The 20,256-nt window shown below is 40.9% G+C and overlaps 2 protein-coding genes across 3 annotated transcripts; one reads left to right on the top strand and one right to left on the bottom strand.

Annotated features, from left to right (window-relative positions):
* Positions 1–1,976: 1,976 nt before the first annotated feature.
* METTL9 (methyltransferase like 9) lies at positions 1,977–19,831 on the top strand. Of its 2 annotated transcripts, none has more exons than XM_030958409.1 (5): positions 1,977–2,494; positions 6,016–6,206; positions 8,402–8,611; positions 9,049–9,233; positions 19,097–19,831. In XM_030958409.1, exons 1-5 carry the CDS (start codon positions 2,321–2,323, stop codon positions 19,300–19,302), a joined length of 966 nt encoding a protein of 321 aa, XP_030814269.1. In that variant the 5' UTR covers positions 1,977–2,320; the 3' UTR covers positions 19,303–19,831. The 2 variants fall into 2 exon arrangements, with proteins under 2 accessions (XP_030814269.1, XP_030814270.1); XM_030958410.1 differs by having other exon boundaries at positions 19,100–19,829.
* Positions 12,434–18,355, bottom strand: IGSF6 (immunoglobulin superfamily member 6). Its single transcript, XM_030958411.1, has 6 exons — positions 18,289–18,355; positions 16,345–16,692; positions 15,338–15,438; positions 14,263–14,316; positions 13,586–13,669; positions 12,434–12,472 (listed from the first exon to the last, which is right to left on the bottom strand). The coding sequence occupies exons 1-6, from the start codon at positions 18,353–18,355 to the stop codon at positions 12,434–12,436; spliced, it is 693 nt and encodes a 230-aa protein (XP_030814271.1).
* Positions 19,832–20,256: the final 425 nt, after the last annotated feature.

The raw sequence follows: 20,256 nt of genomic DNA, 5'->3' as shown, positions 1-20,256 counted from the left end.
TGTGGGGGAGAGGATTTCAGATATCTGTGTTTACCTTGAAGACCTCTTTCTGGTAATCCCTTTCTTGCTAATGTTTCAGTAATAGAAGGGAAAGTTGTTTTATCACTGCATTTGATGCCTTGAGAAGGCTGACCTAGAACAGAGACTAGATGGAGTTAAAGAATAAAGTAGGGATTTATTAGGAGGCCTCAATAAATCCACCTTGGGCAGCACAAGAGCTCAGCCAGGGTGAGCCCTGGTTCACCCCAGGTGAACCCAAAATGGTCACAAAATGCACAACCAGTCATGGGGTCTCTCCCTTTTATAAGTTCTGGTTTATATGCATATTGGAGTTAATTGTCCAGTTACAGCTTTAGCCCATGCAGTCCCATCCTTCTTGTTTTTCCCTCTTCAGTCCACGTTGTTTATGCTCTTGGGCCTGAGATTTGGATCATTTGTCCTTGGTCCCCAGCTAGAGAAGGAATTGTTTTGTCTCCCTGCTCTGTGAAGAGAGCTCACCATCCCCTAATATGAAGCTCAGAAATACACACTAAAGCAGTACAGAATCTGAAAAATATAAAATCTAAAACCTGAGGCATCACATTTGATTGGGAAAATTGAGGATACGCATCAGACTACACAAGGCTGTGCAGCCAGCCCTGCCCCTGAGTGGGCAGCACACAGCAACAACGGCTGGGCTCAACCCTTTGGGTGGGGCTGGGACCTTTTCTACTCCAGATAAAGAAAAAATGCTCTCCAAATAGTGGAGCAGAAAGCAGAAAAAGTGATTCCTTTATTTATATTTTCCCAGCACACTAATTGAATGACAAAGCTTGCTTACCCCACAAAGGGTTTGCTGAGGTTGTCCAGCAGTTGGTTACAACTCCACCAGCTTATATGCAAATGACTATAGATCAAAATTATTACCTAAATATGCAGGAATAGTGAGTTCTTTATGGCTTGTCAAGAGAAAAATATGCTGAGTATACAACTACTACATCAGAATATTAATGACAAATGCAACACTGGGTAGGAATTTTGAAAAATCCCATTAAAACACACCCAGGTTGTATGCTAATGGTGCAAAGACAAAAGCTAGCAAATGTCTTGATTTATTTGGTATGCAATCAATTATCTGTATTTTTTTATGTGATAAAACCAAGATCTGTTTCCCTGTGAACAACACGTAACTAACCTGAAGTAATTTTATTTACTGGTTTATAATATTGTGAGCAGATGTCTGTTTAAAAAGCAGCAAATTTATCTTTTGTCATTTTGGATTTTGATTACAAAGTTGTCTTATTCCTGGAGGGAAAAAATAAACTAGTCTGTCTATACTAATAAGAAGAGGCATGGAAAGGAGAGTCTTAATCCCAAGCCAAATAAAAATAGACCAAAAAGGCATTCTAGCCCATCTAACTATTGGGAGAAAAAAAAAAAAAAACAAACAATCTTCAGTGGAAAACTGTCTAAACCTCTCAAGTCAAAAACCTTCCTCGAGGGGGTTAAACATCAGTGAAAATGAACTGCACACAAAAATCCTCTGGCAATATTCCGTCGTTGCTCTGGTTTTGCTGATTTCCCAGGATAGGCAAGGTTGGATGTGATCAGTGCTTGATCAGAGGAGGTTCCAGGTAAAAGCCAGAATCGCAGAGGGGTCTGGCTGCCAGTGCCAACCTCCCCATAACACGAAGGGGCTGGACCCGCCATCAAACCCGCTCTGAAGGCTGGGCCCCGCTCTGTGAGGGCTCCACACCAGCGAGGCTCGGGCCCAGCCATCAAACCCGCTCTGAGGGTTCAGCCCCGCTCTCTGAGGGCCCCTCACCAGCGAGGCTCGGGCTCAGCCCCGCTCTCTGAGGGCTCCACACCAGCGAGGCTCGGGCCCAGCCATCAAACCCGCTCTGAGGGCTCAGCCCCGCTCTCTGAGGGCCCCGCACCAGCGAGGCTCGGCCCGCGCCGCTCTGCGCACGCGCGGCTGACAGGGCGGTGCCCAGCACGTGCGCCAGCGCCGCCGAGGCGGCCTCCACCCTCCCGCCGGCCCGAGGCGGGGACGGAGGAGGAGCCCGGCTGAGGGGCCCGGCTGAGCCGCCGCCAGCTCGCCCTGCCCGGCCCCGCTCCGGTTCGAACGCTGCGCGGCCCCGCCCGGCCATTGGCGAGGGAGAGGGAGGGAGCGGGTGTGCGCGCCAGGCCCCGGCGTGTCTCAGCGAAGGCGTCCGGGCGGGCCCCGGTGCCGCGGCGGCGCGTTCCGCCCGGAGCGTGTGCGCGGGCCCCGAGCGGAGCCGCCGCTGCCATGGAGCGGGGGGGCGGCGGCGGCGCGCGGGGCTGATCGCGCCCCTTCCCCATGAGACTGTGGCTGTGCTGGCTGGGCTGCTACACCCTGCTCCTGTGGGTGCTGAGGAGGACGATGTGGGCTGGCCCGGCCCGGTACCTGCGGAGCCCTTTATCCAGGTCCCTCTACGTGAATATGATGGGCAGCCACCGCCAGCCAGCCCCGGACGCCAGGGAGAACCACCAGGTACAGCCGCGCTGCCCGCCCCTCCCTTCCCTTCCCTTCCCTCATCGTGCCGGGCTGGGCGGCGGGGGCGGCTCAGGGACCCCCCGCCCCCGGGGAGCTCCGCCGGGCAGGGGCGGGGGGTCCGGCGGGGGGGATCGGCGGGAGGAGCGGGGAGCCCGGTGCGGGCTGAGGGGGCAGCGGGCCGGGCAGCGCAGACAAAGAGAGGGAACTGCTCTGTCCTGCGGTGAGAAAGTTGCCGTGCGCCCTCCCTGCGGAACGCGCCGCCGAGCGCTCCCGGGGCTGCGGGCTCGGGGGCGCCGCGGGGGAGTCACGGAGAGCCCGGCGGGGGGAGCAGCGCCTGTCCCGGCACCCGGAGCGGGGCGGGTCGAGGCCGGAGCTGCTCCCGGAGAGGGGCACCCTGGGCTCTGAATGGGCACCCCGAGCTGTGGATGTGCGCCCCGCTTTTTTCAATGCACACCCCCGTTTGTCCGGTGAGCTCTGTGAGAGCGCTCCAGAGAAGTTTGCAGGTGCTGCTGACGGGGTGGGTTTGTAATCACAGAGGTGTTTGTAATTAGTACCGGTGCATCTAGAGGAAAAAAAAAAAAAAAGTGGGAAACTGAGACTCCCGCAGAGGCCTTGGAGCAGTAGGAGGTGGCAGACTGGGAATGAGTTGTTGCAATGTGATCCGACTGCGATAAAAGGTTAGTGCTGTGTTTGGGCAGTGTGGCCGCATGGGTCGGTACCTTGTGGAGAAGTTAGGGGCCGTGCCCTTGCAGTGCAGTGGTTATGTGATAGATTTCATTTGGAATGCCTTCAGATCCGCACTATGTTCTGGCGAAACGCTGCTGAAAATCTGACAGGAGTTAGAAGGGCTAATAAAAAGTCTTAGTGCAGAAGGAAGCTGGCAGATTAATCTAGGTTAAATATGCATAAACGAGCTAACGAAGATGTAGTATAAGCACTTGAGGACTGCTGTACAAAGGAAGACCATAATTCTTCCTGCTGATCCATTTCTGCAGCAATAGAAGTGCTCTGGGTGGGCATCCAGAACCTTGTTGCGTGGATGTATCCCTGGAATTTAATGCCTGTGGTCTGCTGTTCGGATCATTCAGGACATAAGTACAAAGAGAAGCAAAATTCAGGTTTACAGGAAGAACTTCCTTCTGGTGAACAAAGAAAATCTGAAAGTCTTTTGTGTTGTTAAAAGCTGTAGTAGAAAGACAAGTCAGGGAAATGTGTTGTGGAGGTGCCTGTGTCATTTGCAGGTAGATGGTCTGCAGTGGATAATTTCCATCTCTATTTTATTTGATCTAGATTTTAAATGTAGGTATTGATTATTTAATACATTTAGTAAGATTTATGGTTACTGAGTTTGTGGGGTAAGCAAGAGTTGCATGTTCAGACTGCTGGTACTTTGACTCTCTGTGGTTTTACTGACTTAACTAGTTTTATGTAAATTATTTAAAAGAAGTATTTCATCCTTTTACTAATATTAGGCAAGAGTTTGAATGTTTGTAATTTTTGTTATAACAAAGGTCTTAGTACAACAATCTGAAAATATATAAGAGATTGACACACACTTTGTCACGTAACTAGTGGCCTTTAATAAGTTGTATGTGGAGGAAAACAAAAGCAGTTTCTGTTCTGATGAAGTAGTTCTGGAATTAAGCTGGTTTTCATCTTTTTTTTTCATTTGAAATTTAGATTGGGGGTTTTGGGAGTTGGTTTTTTTCTTTTTCTCTTATAATGTGTTAGAATTTCTGTTTTTCACCAGTGTTACATAGGTAGTTGTCAATAACCTTTTTTGCAAGATTAACCACGAGAGATCATAGAATCATTGAATCATTCAGGTTGAAAAAGAGTTCCAAGAGCATCAAGTCCAACCTTTGACCAAATACCACTATAGCCACTAAACCATATTGAGAAGAAATTGGAGATCTGTGAACAACACCTAATTTTTGGAAACAAACTTCTGTTGTCACCATCATCCTTCTGCCGGTGGTTATGTCAATATTTAGAAATTTTAAAGACAAGAATTGTAGGACTGTTGTTCTTCAGTGGAACTGCAGGTGAGAGTTCAGTGCAGAGCCCTGAGGTGGATGAGCTCAGGTGTAGTCACGCTGCTTATGGAACAAAGCCTCTGTTTCCCAAGGCTTTGTGAAGGTTTTCTTCTGGGTTGAAACTGGCAACACATTGCAAAAGGCAAATCAACTGAGCCACTCCAAACCTGTTCAGTGGAGTGAGGCAGCAGCCTTGTGAGTGGAGCTGACACATCCCAGCCTGTTCCTCAGCCCCTTGGGATCATTTGCTTCTGCAACACTCTTGGAATTGGCTTCTGAAGGAATGGACAAAGTACACAAGCTGCTGCTTTGGTGGTTTTTCAGGAGCCACTAAGGATTCCTTTTGGAAATCACTGGCCTATGCTGATTCATTTAACAATGCTGAGCTGCAGCTTGAGAAGAGACCTGAATGGTGAATCAGCAGTTTTGGGGATCCCTGTGCCAGGCTCAGAATCTGAGTTTCAGGGGAAAGGATCACTCACTCGTTCTGCCCAGCAGTGTGTTTGAAAGTACAGTCCAGAGCCTGATTCTGCCAGAAATGCACCCATTGTGCAGGAGGTTTTCAAACCTCACCAGACACGTTTGCTGCTCAGCTGAGGGGTCTTGGGGTCTTTCCTCTCTGCTTTGGGCCAGTGTATGATGGAGCCCATGCTCATGAATGTGGCATAGGGGCCCTGGGGCACTGTGTGCTCCCCTCTGCTGCTGGCACTGCACACACTGCAGTAAGAATCCTGTCCCATTGCAGTGATGATTCCAAGTTCCACTGTGCTGAATGCTGTGTAAACCTGCCTTCAGTCAATGTTCCACTCCCAGCAAGGCAAACAAATGTGATGGGATCAGGGTCAGAGCACATGTGTGTTAAATCTTGGGGAGTTACCCCAGCTGACAGGTTCTGTCCTTCCTTGTGCATTTTTTACAAGGTTCTGCTCAAACTCTACATCTCACTTTAGGATACCTAAAGCTCCCTATCTGCACAATGAACACATGCAGCCAGATTAAGGAACATTATTGCAAGATTTGAGGGGGAGATGAGAGGGTGTTGGCTGTAGAGAATAATTCTTAATGGTAGAAAATAGACACAATGGCATTTTATGAGAAGGACTGGCACCAACTCCATGTAAGTGTAGGAGAGTGAAAAATAATAGTGATATTCTTCATTAGAAAGAAATTTGAATTTTTTAAATATAACTTTTGCATAGAGGACCTATGTTGGTTTTCTAGGGAATTTACCTTGTAGATCTCTTCCAACTACAGGGTAATAATTAAGACAAAAATTAAAACCACTATTTCTTAGCAAGTAATCAGTCCTCACTTTGTTCCAATTCTAAGTTAATTTAACCCTGAAGTTTGTTGGAAAGACTGTAGGAAAAGCTAAATTTTTGCATTTATGGAAATTGGTAATAGTTTTGTATGTATTAATTTTGACTACTTCTGGGCTTACATTGCTGAACTTTTAAAATGATCCTTTATCTCTTTCTCTAGTGGTATGTCTGCAACACTGAACAGTTGTCTGAATCCCTTCAGCCTATTTTTGTCCAGAGTTACCTTGACCAAGGAACACAGATCTTCTTAAACAACAGCATTGAGAAGTCAGGCTGGCTGTTTATCCAGCTCTATCACTCTTTTGTGTCCTCTATTTTTAGCCTTTTTATGTCTAGAACATCTATCAATGGGTAAGTGAAAAGTTGATCTTGGGTAAGCTAAATACAGTTTGGATTTAGAGTTTTCAGGTGTTCAGCCCTACCCCTTGATCTGCCAGCTTTTCAAAATGTGTAATTTCCCTTTGCTGCTCTGTCAGATGTGAAATGCCCTCCTGTGTTCATCATTCCCAGCCCTTTTAATGGTGAACACCATTTCCAGTATGGGGGGACAGAGGAGGTAATTGCAATTAATACAAGGCAGTCAGAGGATTCTAATTGCATTTTATAACAATTACTTGTGTTAATTTTCTTCTAAGAGAGTATTCTTTGTGTCTCTTCCCTCAGTATTCTTCCCCCTTTCCCTGCTGCCACATTTTATCAGTTACTGTTGTGATTGTCCTGGTGGCTGTATCCAGACTGTTCTGTATTGTACCTAAAACTCTTCCTGCTGGAGAATGTTTGCCTGTCCATGGCAAATCATGGCACATTTCTAAACACTGCAAAGCTGGCCAAGTGCTGTGCCTGGTAACACAAATGTGGAATATTGTACTTTCTCTTATTCCCTGAAACAATTCTACCTCGATTTGTGTGTAAGCTGCCCTGGAGCAGATGACTTCTGATGGAGCATGTTTGGCTTATGAACCATCAGCAAAGCAGGAAAAGATAAGTCGATAAAACAGCATTCTTTTCTTACTGCATCAGTTGCAGGGGAGTTTGGCTGTTCATGGGTGCTTTAGTATTTTTTTCAAACCAGGCAGGGCTCTTTTTTTGCTCACCTTACCCCATTCAGACACGCTTAACAGCTTATCAGCTTTGACCTTATGAAAAATGCATTTTGCTACATTTAGCCAATTTCTCCAGCATCCCCACCTCTGCACCTGCTACATACTTCTGCACAGTCTGATACAAAATAGGAGCTGTCTACTGGGGCTAGAAAAATAGTCCTTTTCCTTATTTTCTACTCAGATGACTTTATGAGCTTCCCTGTGGTGTTCTTAGTTATGTGTAGCTTTATATAAAGGTTCCTTTGGTCTCTTCTTCCTTTCTCTTCCATTTTTTTTCAAAGGCTCTTCAGGGCTTTGAATAACACCTCATAATGCTGTTAGGAATAATAGCTATGAGCCAATTATACAGTGTGGACTGACACATGTGTGCTGCAAGGGGGCTCTACTTAAATTGGATGTAATGTGTTTATTTTTATACATTTGATATCCTGCTTAGTTTCTTCTCTGTAACTTTGTATACTCTGTCCTTTTTGTTTCTTTGGGTTTTAGTAGTCAGTCTTTCCTAGGCCAGCTCCTTTTCACATTTTTTATTCTTTGAGTCTTTTTGTCCCTGTTTACCTTTTTTCCTGTTTGCTTTTTTTTCCTGTTCATTGTCTTTAAGTTTAACCTGCTATCCAACAGGAGTTTAAAGAATAGTATTTATCTACCTGCAGTCTATTAGTGACCAGTTCTTCTTCCTCTGCCTGTTCTTCTAACTGTTTCATCATTGATTTCTGCTATGACAGCTGAAATGTGTCACTGTGTAGTCTTCAAACAGTTATGGGCGGGTATGGCATCGACTTGATCCATAAGAAATCCAACTGTCACATCTACCCAATTCCTTAATGAGTTGTCTATTTTCTGTTCCACAGCTTTTCATGCTGAATGCAGGATCTGCAGACAGCAGCAAAAGCCATTGTAACACAGAATTTAAAAAGTCTCTTTTGCCCCTCCAGCAGCGTTACCCCCATGCTTTCTTTAAATCTGTTTTCTGTCTTCCCTCCTCGTTCCACATCCTATTCCTCATTCATTGTGCATACTTCTCTGTCTGCAGCCATTTTATTTCCTCTGTTATTTCCTCCTGTTGGGTTTTTTTTGAGGTAGGTAGCAGAGATTCAAATCTGCAGATGTGACAAATAAGGTTCAGTCTTTATCTTTCCTACTCTTTCTCTTCCCCTTCTTTTTTTTTTTTTAACACAATCATTTTCCTGAGCTGCACCCCATGAGCTCTTCCTTACCTAATCAAATTCCTTCTGGAGTCTTAACCACTGTAACTGCATGTGGCTCTGTGTTTGATCTCTTACAAGTGCAAGGCAAGTTGAACTGGATTTAAAATTTATCTGAGCACTGACCTTGTCTACTTTTGTGTATGAATGGTTCCTGCCAAAGCACATTCTAAATTTCTTCACTGCCTGTCCATTGAAGTTTGTACAAAATTGATCATTTCTTGTTTTTACATTTTAGGCTGCTGGGAAGAGGCTCAATGTTTGTGTTTTCCCCAGAACAATTTCAAAGACTGCTTAAAATAAATCCTGAATGGAAATCCCACAGACTTCTCGATTTAGGGGCTGGAGATGGAGAAGTCACTAAAGTTATGAGTCCTCACTTTGAAGAAATCTATGCCACTGAATTGTCTGAAACAATGATATGGCAGCTTCAGAAGAAGAAATACAGGTATTGACTGAATAATTCCTACATCCTTTGTATCAGAAATTAGAGCAAGCAATCTATTTGTAATTTAATGAATGTTCAGTATTTTCAGTCAATTCCTTTATTGTTTGATTGTTATGGAAAAGGTTAGCCTGTACAAAAGCAGAAAACCAAACACATGTGATGATCCCTCTTACCAGTGTTGGTTTTTGTCTCCTTTATTCCCTGATGTTTATCAGGCAGTATAAAGGTTCATAGGGCTGGACATGCAGCCATGCTGATCATTGATTTAGTTTCCTTTTCCAGAAGACCAGAAGGGATCATGTCTGTCTCTTCTCTAAATGGTTGACCTTACCTGCACTATCAACACATCCACAGGGAATTTTTCTCTTCAGTAGTTCTGTCTGAAATCAGCTTGTTTTTATTTAACAGATTGTATCTCTCCCTCTTTCCTTTCACAGGGTCCTTGGTGTAAATGAATGGCAGAACACAGGATTTCAGTATGATGTTATCAGCTGTTTGAATTTGCTGGATCGCTGTGATCAACCACTGACTGTATTAAAAGACATTAGAAGTGTACTGGAGCCAACCAGAGGCAGAGTCATCCTAGCACTGGTTCTGCCTTTTCACCCCTATGTGGAAAATGGTAAGTGCACAGATTAACAGCTGTTTAGGCAGGTAAAGAAAACATTTGTAGGATCTAGTTTCCCAAATTAAATGTTTCATAAAAGACATGTTTGTATTTGATTTTTTACTAATAACTAGTAGAAGGCATGTTCAGAAGTATGAAATCATAGGTAAACAGGCCACATGATGTAAGCTGTTTTGTTAACTCCACAGAATACATTGTTGACACCAACAAAAAGCTCAAATATTGAAGTCACAGTTCCTGTTTTGCAAGTTACCACATTTCAGCTGTGTTGGAGCAACTTGGGAAAACTGGTCCCTGATTAGGGCCTTTTACCCCAGCTGTCTCTAGTGACCAGTTGAGCAAAACGACCAGAACTGTCTAATGCTGAATAGAGCCATTCAAGTCAAGCTGTTTCAGGTGTTCCAGATGAATCCCACCTAAAAATCCATAGAAAGATAACTTTCACTTTCCAGCACGAGGTGTCAAAGTAAAATATGGACTCCTGCAAATATGACATATCAACCATTATTAATATTGTATGAATTGACATTGTACTAGTAACAGGAATACAAAGGTAAAATTGAGTACTAAAATGCAATTATTTACCCTACTTGGAATGTAAAGAAATATATGAGATTTTCAGATGAATCTGTCCTTATGACTAAACTTCTAAAGAGATTAGGAACCTTTTTACATGCCTGTGATTGTGGATTCAGGTTGAAGCACCCTAAAGGTGGTTTGAATTCCAAGAGGCTGATGTTCATCAGTCATATTTCTGGTTCTCCTTCAGTGTTAAGACTTGTCTGTGGAAAGGCATGGATGTCCAGAAAATACAGAACTAATCATGTTCTGGCAATCATAAATGCATCAAACTGAATCTGGTTTTCTCTTTTTGCATGCCAGTGGTATTTTGATGGGAAAAGGGGAAAAAAAATAAGCATAAGAAGTAATGCCATCAGGTGAAGAATTAATTATAATACAGTATTTGAGCTTGCAGTTTTGTAACTATTTTGAAAAGTAGCATGTCTTAAATTAGATTTGGTATTTTACTCAGGCATCTGTAAAGTAGTTCAAACATATTTGGTTACAACTTACTGTTCCTATAATATGGAACAATATGGCTTCTCCTTGTAGAAATCCTTTGCCACTATTTGCCGCAATTATGGATATGGACCCGTATGAAGTGTTAACAGTGCAGGTTAGCACACACAAAAGTTACAGCTTTCCCACTAAAGATCAGTTTAACTGTGGGCTAAAGAAACAGACAATTAGCTGCCAGACTGTCTTCATGATGCAAAAACCATTTTAGAATTTCAGTATTTTCATTCAGCTGTTCTACATGATGCATTTTAAAAATAGATATGTACATATGTTTTATATATAACAAAATTATACTTGGAACATTCAAAGAGGAGAACATTGCACAGCTCAAGTAACTTCTTGTATCAGCTCATTAAAACCAGCTTGAGTCCATGTAGTGAAACTTTTTAATTTTGTAGAGGGAGAACAAATGGAAAAGTGTTGGGGCAGGTAAGGTGTTTGATCCAGTGATAGATCCATAGATTGAAGTGGAGAAATTATTTTAATCAAAATGAGATACATGGGTTATTACATGCAGTATAGTGGAATGGTAATGGTGGAAGCTGTCTATGTGAATAACATAAAACCTGCTCTAAGAGAACAAAGCAAGGTGGAGAAGAAATTAAAATACAGATCTGTGCTCACTGTTTGTGGAATGACAGTGACACCTAGAGTCCAGAGGAGCTCAGTCATAAATTCTCTGTGGGGCTTTCCAGTTTTATTTCAACATGCAGGACAACCAGGAATGCAGTCACTGCAGGTGTCTAAATCTGGCAAGAGAGCCTGATGAATCATCAGGCATTAGACCAGTCACTCAGAAAAAGTATTACCACAACTTCATTTTTAATAGGTGTCTCACAGACTCATATAAGAATCCTTTGTAATTCCTAATATAGACAGAAAAAGTCATTATTGGGTAATACATGACTGGACTGGTGTAAGTTTCTCTAACATAAAAATGTCATGCCATACTTCAGAAAGTAGTGAACACTGGGAGCCTGGGAGTGTGAAATTTCCTTGTTGAGTGTGTTCATATCCTTGTAATGGATTGACAGGGATGAGAAGGCAGAGGTGTGTATTCTGTCCTCCTGAAATGCTATTAATTGAGCTGGAAACACAGTAGTGTGTAAGATGGACCCTTGCTTTGTCTCAGTTGTCAGTTCTCATCTTGCAGAAGTGAGAAATGCCACTCCATTTGTTAAACAAAGCCTTACTTTATTTAAATTATGATAAAAGATGCAGCTGTTCTTTAGAAGGGAAGATGCCTGATACCATCAGGTACCTTGTAAAAGTGCTGATTTTGCAGATTGGCTAGGTAGTAACTGCTAAAAAAGGTACATAAAAATAAGTATACTGGATAGTGTAGTTTTTTCTGTGCTTGTGTCCACATTGAAGAGGTTTGTAAAGGCAAAACGTGGTGCTCCAGGTATTCCTGACTTGGGATGTTGGGACTGGGAGATGGGGGTTGTCAGCCTAGCAAAGGGAATTTTAGTATTGAGGGAGCAATATTTTCACAATGACAATTCCTTTCCTGAATAGGTTTGGAAGATGCTCCCATCCCAAATGAGCTTTTCCAGGATAGTGTGTGTGTTTATATTGTCAGTTTTTTCTGCTTGCCTGTCTAATACACAGGTTTTGCTCTGCTTAAACTGTTTTAAGGCTCATTTACTGTTGGTCTGTAAATGTTACATCAATAACTACCCCATTAACATAAGCAAATCCAGAATTTCACCCATGAAACGAGTTTATTTTCTGTTGCTGTCAATTGTCAAACATCTTTCAAATCCTGTTTTGTGTAACAGAAATACAATAAAGTTATGTAAAGAGAAGAAAAAAGACAGAATTAAATCTAAACTAAAAAAGGAAATTTTTATGAAGCATCCTCAGTTGTCTTACAAAGATGAAGTCTTTTCCCAAGGTTCTTGGAAATGGAGAATGGAATATGTAACACAGATGTAAGGTACAGTGCACTTGGTTCTGGTGATCTGTTTAGAAAATACTCCTGAAGAACACTGCCCTGCACGGTTTTCTCGTCTTCCTTTAAAGCAAAGGAAGTCTGTGAAGAAGCTTAACTTCTTCACCTGCTCCTTTGCATGCAGGAGAACTGCTGAACAAATCTGAAGTGCCGCACGTGCTCATCTGTTCTGATAAACAGTGTCATCTTCCAGATCCTCCTAGGGACAGAAGTGTTTTGTTTTTGAGGTGATTTTTTTTTTAATAAAGGCAGAATTTCTTTTTTGAGGCAAACTCCATCCCTTTAGTGTTTAAGTAAAATCCTTTCTCCCCTCTTATGCAGTTGTTTTTGTCCATGTGGTATCTACAGCCTTGAGAATGTGTTTCTTATCCTGTTGGCTTTTCCTGATCTCCAGGGGGCACAGGGGCAGTAAAAGACAGCCCATATTTTCATATCTGATGGTCAAACCAAGGACCAGGTCATGTCAGCAGGGACTGGAAGGCTTAAAGGGGTAATTACAGAGGAAAATGATTGGAGCTGTATGGAAATTAATGAAGTGAAATGTATATAGAAGTGCTTGACTTTGGTCTGTGTGTCATTTGGTTCCCCCTTTCATCTCTGAATGATCTCTGTGCTCAGAATAGGAAAGAAATAACGTTGTTTCTCAAGAGAAGCAAGATTGTGAAGCAATTTTCCTTGCTTGCAAATATGTGTGATTTCTAAAGTTGTGTGGTTTGGTTTTGTTTTTTGGGTTTTAAAATAATTTACGTGGCATGTGTAAAATTATTGTCATGTAAGACTTAATGGCTTAAATTTAGAATGAGTAATTAAGTTGTGTGGCTTTACCCAGTGATGTTGATTACTTAGTTTAAGCTCTGTGTGCTGGAGGAAGGGAAATACCTTTAAATATATCACAGAGCTTTTATAATAGTTTTGTTATGTTTCTGTCCCCTGCTCTGGGTTAATGGAGCAAGAGGAGCTGAAAAAGCAGTACTTTGCAAACATAACCTCCTAATAGCTCCAGACATTTTACCAAACAGTACAGAACCAGACCTCTTCTTGGCAAAATAAATTTATGGCAGTTCTAATTTTAAATGTACAAGCATACATCTAAAAAGGGGGGTGTGTGTGTGTATATACACAAACATGTATAAATATATATATGTAATTGTATGCATATGGCCATTTAGAATGCTTTATAATATTCTGACTGTCATTCAGAATACTTTTTTTACATCTCTATCAACTTTAAAGGAAATAGATACAGTAAACTCCTAAAACCTTTTGGTTTCTCATTCCCCATAAATTTGGGTATTGGTGGGTGGATACTCACAGGCTGTTGTTGGTGTTGAGCATATCTCTGCTTTTGAAGTTCTTGAGCAATTGCTTGAAAAATTTTTCGGCCGCTATTTATTTTCTGCAAATAATTTAAAATATTTTGGTTCAGTGCAACATTTTGAGTTGGAGAAAACGTCTTTTTCTACCTTTTCTAATTTAGGTTTTTTGCCTGGATATGTCTTTGGGATTGTTACTAAGTAGCATTTTAAAAACATGCAGTTTAACAAGCAGAATGTTTTTAAATTACATTATTATTACATTACCTAACATAGACACCTTCTTTAATGGCTCTTTAAAAGGATGGATTCTGATTTTTATACAAGGATATGTAGTGGTGGAGGTTGTTGTTAATTAATGGTAAAACCTGTTATTGTCAGAAGTTTGAACAAAATTTACTTAAAAACCTAAAGGAAACAGTGTGTTAGAGATGGCCTTTACAGAAATCAACTTTACCGTGCATCCAAGGTGTTAAAAATAAATTACCTGATTTGCTAAAATTAGTTAAATATAAATTGATAACTAATTTTGTACAAATCTAAAATGAAGCCTTAGCAGCTCAGAGTGTCTCTTTAATGGAATCATCAATTAATCACAAATTTGATGCCAAATATACTTCAAAAAGACAAGAAGAAGCTCTGACTCACAGACAAAGCAAATAACATGGAAACATACACAGTTCTCTGTTATTTGGTCTTTCCCACTTTTCTTTCGCAGCTTTGGTTTTAACTGGAGGGAGGGAAAATAAATGAACAAGCAATTAAAATAAAAGAAGTTAGCAGAGTAGTTAAAATTGTTGCCCTTTTGCAGTGTCAGTTTGTAAGTAAGTGTTCACTAGATCAGCTTATACCGTTGGAAAAATCAGATTTTCACATGTGTGAAGCCTTTTTCAGCTTCTGGTAGTAGATACTGCAAGTGTTTTTGCTTTGAGCACAGTGAGACCTGCTTGAAACACTACTTAATTCTCAAAAATAAACCAATGGCATCACAGATCCACTTTTTCCCCTGAAGAAAGCTTGTTTAATTTTTCCCACTGTACTTTTCACTCTGTACCTTCACTTCTAAAGAAAAACAAAAATGAAAAAGCCAGTCCTGTCTTTATGCTTAGACAGTAGTCACTACAGGAAAGAATAATTTTACCATATCATACCAGTAAGGACTGTGAAGTCCTGATTCTCCTGTCAAAGTCTCATTATCATGTAGAGATTCCTGTTGTAACTCTGTTTTTATCTAAACGCAAATTTTGTTCTAGATTTTAAAAACCCAACAATGATTACACAACTTTTAATCATGTGCATTTTAATGGGTTTGTTTCTGTAAGCATAAAACTTTTTCCAAGTCTCTGATATTTTTAAATTTTACCAAGGTCCCTCTTCTGTACATGTATGAAGAGGATCAGTAGACAAGCAAGTAACTTTACTGCAGCTCATAAATACTTTTACATTAATTTAAATTATTTTACTTTTACTGGAAATTTATACTCTCAGGATAATTTTCACTTCAGAATACCTTTTATTTTAGACACTTTACTGAAAAAAGTAAATGTGGTTGCTGTTGAGAGTCCAGGTATGTGCCACGCAGGAGTTCACAGATGTGCATGTGCAGCACATGGACTTCAAGCAACCTCCTCTTTAAAATTAACCATAATAGTTATGAAATCTAGTAAATGTGTTTTTATTCCCCTTATGGACATGTTAAAACTGCATCGATTTACAAAATGAACAAAACCAGAAAATCACTCTGAGCCTACCTTGTAGACCACAAAGGAAATGAGCACAGCAGAGCTGTACAGGAACAGTAAGGACGAGGCAATGATCATGGAGATGAGTTTTCCACGGCTGAGCTGCTTCCCTGATCCTTTATTAAAAATGAGTGTTAGAATAAAGGGCAGTTCTGATTCCCTTAATTTTTTTAAGACTCTGCATTCCAACCCCCTTTCTCTGAGGAATTAAAAAACTATATACCATCATTATTTTCCTGGGTAGTTTTCAGTCTAAATTTCTCAATGAGATCATTTTCCTTTTGTTCACTCATATGTTTTCAAGGGCAATGGAGACCTGTTAGTTTTGATGACAAACCTTTTCTTTAGGGGTAGAGAGACAATGGCATCCAGTGTTCTGCTCCTGTAAAGGTATATCTGAATAAAGCTCATGGACTTTGTTCAGAAATGGAATTAGAGGAAGGAAGGAATATAAAGAAAGTAATAATCCAGCTGAGTGTTTCTGGGTTTATTTCCTTTTTCTCTTTTAGGCATGTAAAACTGAAATGTAGTTACTAAAGTTTCATCACTTTCTTAACTAGAGGCAAGTGATACAAAGGTTTGGAGCATTTTTCTCAGGCTGGCAGTGTGAATCCCCAGGTCTGAGGCCCTGCACTCTTGGCAACTTCTACTAAATGTTGGTTTCTCTACTTCCCATTTTCTAGTAGATACTTCTTTCTGACAGCCACAAAAGTCTTTCTGTAAGAGGATGTAGAGTGTGGTTAGACAGCAATAAATGCAAAACTTCTTTCTTTTGTAGAATTCTAGACTCATCTTCATCATATGACAGAACAGCCTAATTAGCAAATGAGGTTGAGATGCTTATTTGTGGAATCCCTCTGGTTTTACTAATAACATCTTAATATAGCCCTACTACTCCTAATGGGTTTGTTGGTATTTCCATCTTAAATGTCATTCTTGAAAGTATAAATAGAGTATTTAGAAGAGATCATTTATTTCTTCTAAGATGCTTCATTAAGAAGGAATAATCAACTGACCTGTTACTGTTAGTACTGTTCCATCTCCTGTTTGTTTAGAAAGGGGTGACTCTGAGTCTGAAAATGCTATTCCACAGATATAAACAGCACTGTCATCTTCAGTCAGATCTTTGATCTGAAGTAAGATGTTATTTCCTGATGAATGTACTTTGTACTTCTGGTGATCTCTGCATCCAGGAGTACACAAATCCTGATGAGTATTAGTTAAAAAGCGAAACCACAGAACTTCAGGTTGGGATGAGGAGCATCCAGAGGCAGAGAAGGAGCAGGGTAGGGACACGTTCATGGAGGAGTCAGCCTGCTGAAACCTGGGCTGTGCCACAGTGACTCGGCAGTGACCTGCAACACCTGCTGGAAAGGAACAACTGGTGATGGGAGGGACAGCTAAAAAGCCAGGTACAGTCTAAAAAGGAAAAACAACTACGTTTGGTGCATTCAAGGAAAGGTGGGCAGAAAGAAAGAAAGAAACCAACTGTGTTTCAAACTTGAAATTATTAAAGTTGTTTTCAGTGAACTTTGTTTTTAGATAGTTCTACAGCTTGCACATGTGCTCATTTAACACTTTATCTGCAGGGTGATATTCTTGCCTTTCTATTTTTTGACAAAATAGGGAAGATTGATAGATCCAAAGCAATGTGAATGTTTCCTTTGGCACTGGAGAAGACCAGAAGAATACTTTGTGCAGTTTCTAGCCTGAGATTTAGTGCTGCATGTTTGTGGGGGTACTGGCCGGTGGGGGTGGGTGTTGTGGGACATACGTGCAGTTGCTCAGGGGAGCAGTTCTGCAGGGCTTTCTCTCTCCTCCACTGTTCCTGGTCTGAGTCAAACCAGACAAGCTGAAGGCAGGCAGTGGAAATGTCATAAATCAAGACATTTATAATTTAGCAACTTCGTAACATTGATTAGAATTCACAATAGTTCCTAGATATTCTTCCACTTCATCACATATATTGACTCTAGGTTTCTAAGAATAATAGTGCTTGTTAGTCCTGACATTTAAAAATGTGTGCAGAGAAAACAAGAAAGTTAATCAGAGAAGAACATTCTAATTAAGGAACTAAAATGTGTGGTTTAGTATGACTAGTCTGGAAGATTTTTTTTAAGTCTTTATTGAAATCCATGTGAATTCTGTGTTAATATATTTAATTTTATTCAAATAAATAATGTAGTTATTTAAACTACAGCATTGAGGCTATTGCAGTGAGAATAAAGGTAGTATCTAAATAGCATCCTTTTCTGCTTGCCAGAAAATAACAAACTAGAAGATAAATAAACTGACATCTCTTAGTGTACTGCTGAGACACAATTTGTAAACCTGCCCGTGGTGAGCAACAACATTGTCCCTTCACCATTTTTCTCACTAAATCCAATCAGGTTCAGTGGCTGTGACTTCTACAGGAATAAAGTGAAACCGATTCTGTGTCAGGTCCATACCAGAGCCATTCCACAGCAGGTACAGCAAGCTGAAGATTGTAAGTTGTGGGTGTGCTTGCACCCTGTATGATGAAAGGCAGTAGCTTGGGCTTCTGCAGCTGATCCCTTCTCATTTCCACCTTATCCACGGGCTCTGGTGTCCTTGCAGAGCAGAACTCCATGGCCTCAGGTCATAAAGGTGACGACTGAACTTCCCAAACCGTCCACCCAAACGAACACAGTGCTCTGAAACCAGGCTGCTGTTGGAGTGTTCCAAGCAGGGAAGTGCAGCGGGATTTGACCCAGAAATTACAGGTTACAGCAGCGTTTCGGACTTTTGGAAGAAAAAAGCATTTGCTAGCAGTCGTGTACCTTGGAAGTTATATGACAACAGCAGAAATTAACCTGATTTTCAGCAAAACTTTTCACTGCTTTTCTTTTGTAGCTGTGCTGCAAACCATAACTACAAAATTCTGTCTTGTTTAACTGCTATTAAGTGAGAAAATATAAGAAATTTTTTGAAAGTCTTACCAGCACCATACAGGATCCAGTCAAATGCCAGCATTAGCACGTTTTTAAATTTGTTGAAAGATGCCATTTCTTGTATCTCTGTGGAAATGAATCTTCTTGAAGGAAGAGGAACTTAAGAAATGTTTGGATTTGCAGAACTGTCTTAATCACAAGATGTAGAACTTCCTGTTTAGAAGGGTGTTTACTACTGCGTTTAGCAAACTGGTTAAAAGTACAGACCAAACCAGAAAGCTTTTGTTTGTTGTGGATGACATTACTTGAAAAATGAGTGAAGAACTTTAAATTTTGAATTCCTGAGAGTTGTACCTATAATCCTTCAGATTATTTCATTGGATATAACAAATAACAAGACATTTTCCAGTATGCTACTTAATCAGCTTATTAATTTTATATGACCCTGAGCAGCCTAAAGTAGATCAGCTGGTAGGTGGCCACTGAAGGCACAAAGTAGCCATCCACTGTAATGGGGTGATCTGCTGGTGAAAGCTTCACAGCAAATCATAGTTTTCAACTTGCTGACTCTAATTACTGAAATTACCTGTGTGCCTATCTGCTGGACACCCGCCTCACTTTTAGCCACTCCTAGCCCTTCTAGTTAAAAATGTAACAAAAGATAACCTTAAAGAAGCTGCTTTTGAACAGCAGAGATGAACTGGAACTGATCTTGCAACAGGTCTGTGAGTGGTGTGGCAACCTCCTGTGTGGACTGGAATGAAACATAATTAGTGTAATTATCCTTTCTGTAGGAAAATGCAGCACATAATAAAGTTTTCTTTATAATTGAAACAAAGCTGTTCTGTTTTCTCAGTAGGTGGCAAGTGGGAAAAGCCCTCAGAAGTTTTGGAAATCAAAGGGCACACTTGGGAAGAGCAGGTGAACAGCCTGCCAGAAGTTTTCAGTAAAGCTGGTTTTGCCATCGAGTCTTTCACCAGACTGCCCTACCTCTGTGAAGGTGACATGTACAATGACTACTACGTGCTGGATGATGCTGTCTTTGTCCTCAAGCCAGTGTAAGCCTGGGTGAAGTAAAGCTCCACAATCTAACCCAAGAAGCAGCCTCTGAAAGAGGATTTTGATTTAGGGTTACTTAAAGGGAGGGAATTTTGGGATTGCCATGCTAAATAAATATCATGTAAGAAATTTAAAGGCCAAAATAATAATGTATTTCTTTGTAGTGTGATTGGGGGGGGGGGAAGAAAAGGTTGTTTTTTAAATGGACTCTTCAGCTGAGTATTTCTTTTTTACCAGCTCTTAAACCACCATTGCATTCTGCAATCCAGCAGCAATGGGGGATATTTTTTTATAATTACCTGCAACAGGGATCATATCCAAACAAAAGCAATAGTCTTTATAATGGTGAAACTGATTACAGTGTGAACTGTTGTGAAAGAAATCAAGCAAAATCTGGCAATAAAGTTATCCATTCACTTCAAGCCTTGTTGAATAAAACTGTTGAAATGGATAATCTTCCATGCTAAGTTACTTTCTCTCTTACTGTCATTCTTCACATTTTTAATCATGCTAATAAACTTTTTTGAGATGACTTTTGCATTAACTTTTGTGTTCATTTTTGTAACCATAGCCACACTTGTCTGCAGAAGCTGCTCTTTGTGTTGAGAATCAAGCTTTCAGTAGCAACACAACCTTGCATTTATTTAAACAGCATTTAATTATTATTTAGTGAGATAACAGTGCACAAAAAAAGTGTCACTTTTGGTTGGGTTACCTTCATGTTCTTCCCTATCAAAGTCTCGTAAATCCTCATTGCTTTTGCATTTGCCATTTTCCAGCTGAAGGGGTTATGGTAGAACTTGTCAAAACTGCACTTAAAGCTGATGGCTTTAAAAACAAACCCTCTGAGCAAGTTGTTGCCAAATGTTTTCAGCTTTAAAAAGTTGCAGGTGGTTTCTAGCAAATTTTCTGAGTCAAACTGCCTGTGAGGATCAGGCTGTAGGGGCTTGATCATTT

Source organism: Camarhynchus parvulus, chromosome 14 (genome assembly GCF_901933205.1).
Source record: "Camarhynchus parvulus chromosome 14, STF_HiC, whole genome shotgun sequence".
Taxonomy (NCBI): domain Eukaryota; kingdom Metazoa; phylum Chordata; class Aves; order Passeriformes; family Thraupidae; genus Camarhynchus; species Camarhynchus parvulus.
The sequence above is the reverse complement of the archived record's forward strand: the minus strand, read 5'-3'. Positions and strand labels throughout refer to the sequence as shown.

What these genes read in the sequence shown, in the direction of transcription:
- IGSF6 (XM_030958411.1), bottom strand. Translation starts at nt 18,355, where the DNA reads ATGGCATCTTTCAACAAATTTAAAAACGTGCTAATGCTGGCATTTGAC. An exon ending in ACCAAATAACAGAGAACTGT is followed by an intron (nt 13,670 to 14,262) that starts GTATGTTTCCAT and finishes AATTATTTGCAG; the next exon opens with AAAATAAATAGCGGCCGAAA. An exon ending in CTCAACACCAACAACAGCCT is followed by an intron (nt 12,473 to 13,585) that starts GTGAGTATCCAC and finishes TTCTGTCCCTAG; the next exon opens with GAGGATCTGGAAGATGACAC.
- METTL9 (XM_030958409.1), top strand. Translation starts at nt 2,321, where the DNA reads ATGAGACTGTGGCTGTGCTGGCTGGGCTGCTACACCCTGCTCCTGTGG. An exon ending in CTTCAGAAGAAGAAATACAG is followed by an intron (nt 8,612 to 9,048) that starts GTATTGACTGAA and finishes TTCCTTTCACAG; the next exon opens with GGTCCTTGGTGTAAATGAAT. An exon ending in TCACCCCTATGTGGAAAATG is followed by an intron (nt 9,234 to 19,096) that starts GTAAGTGCACAG and finishes CTGTTTTCTCAG; the next exon opens with TAGGTGGCAAGTGGGAAAAG.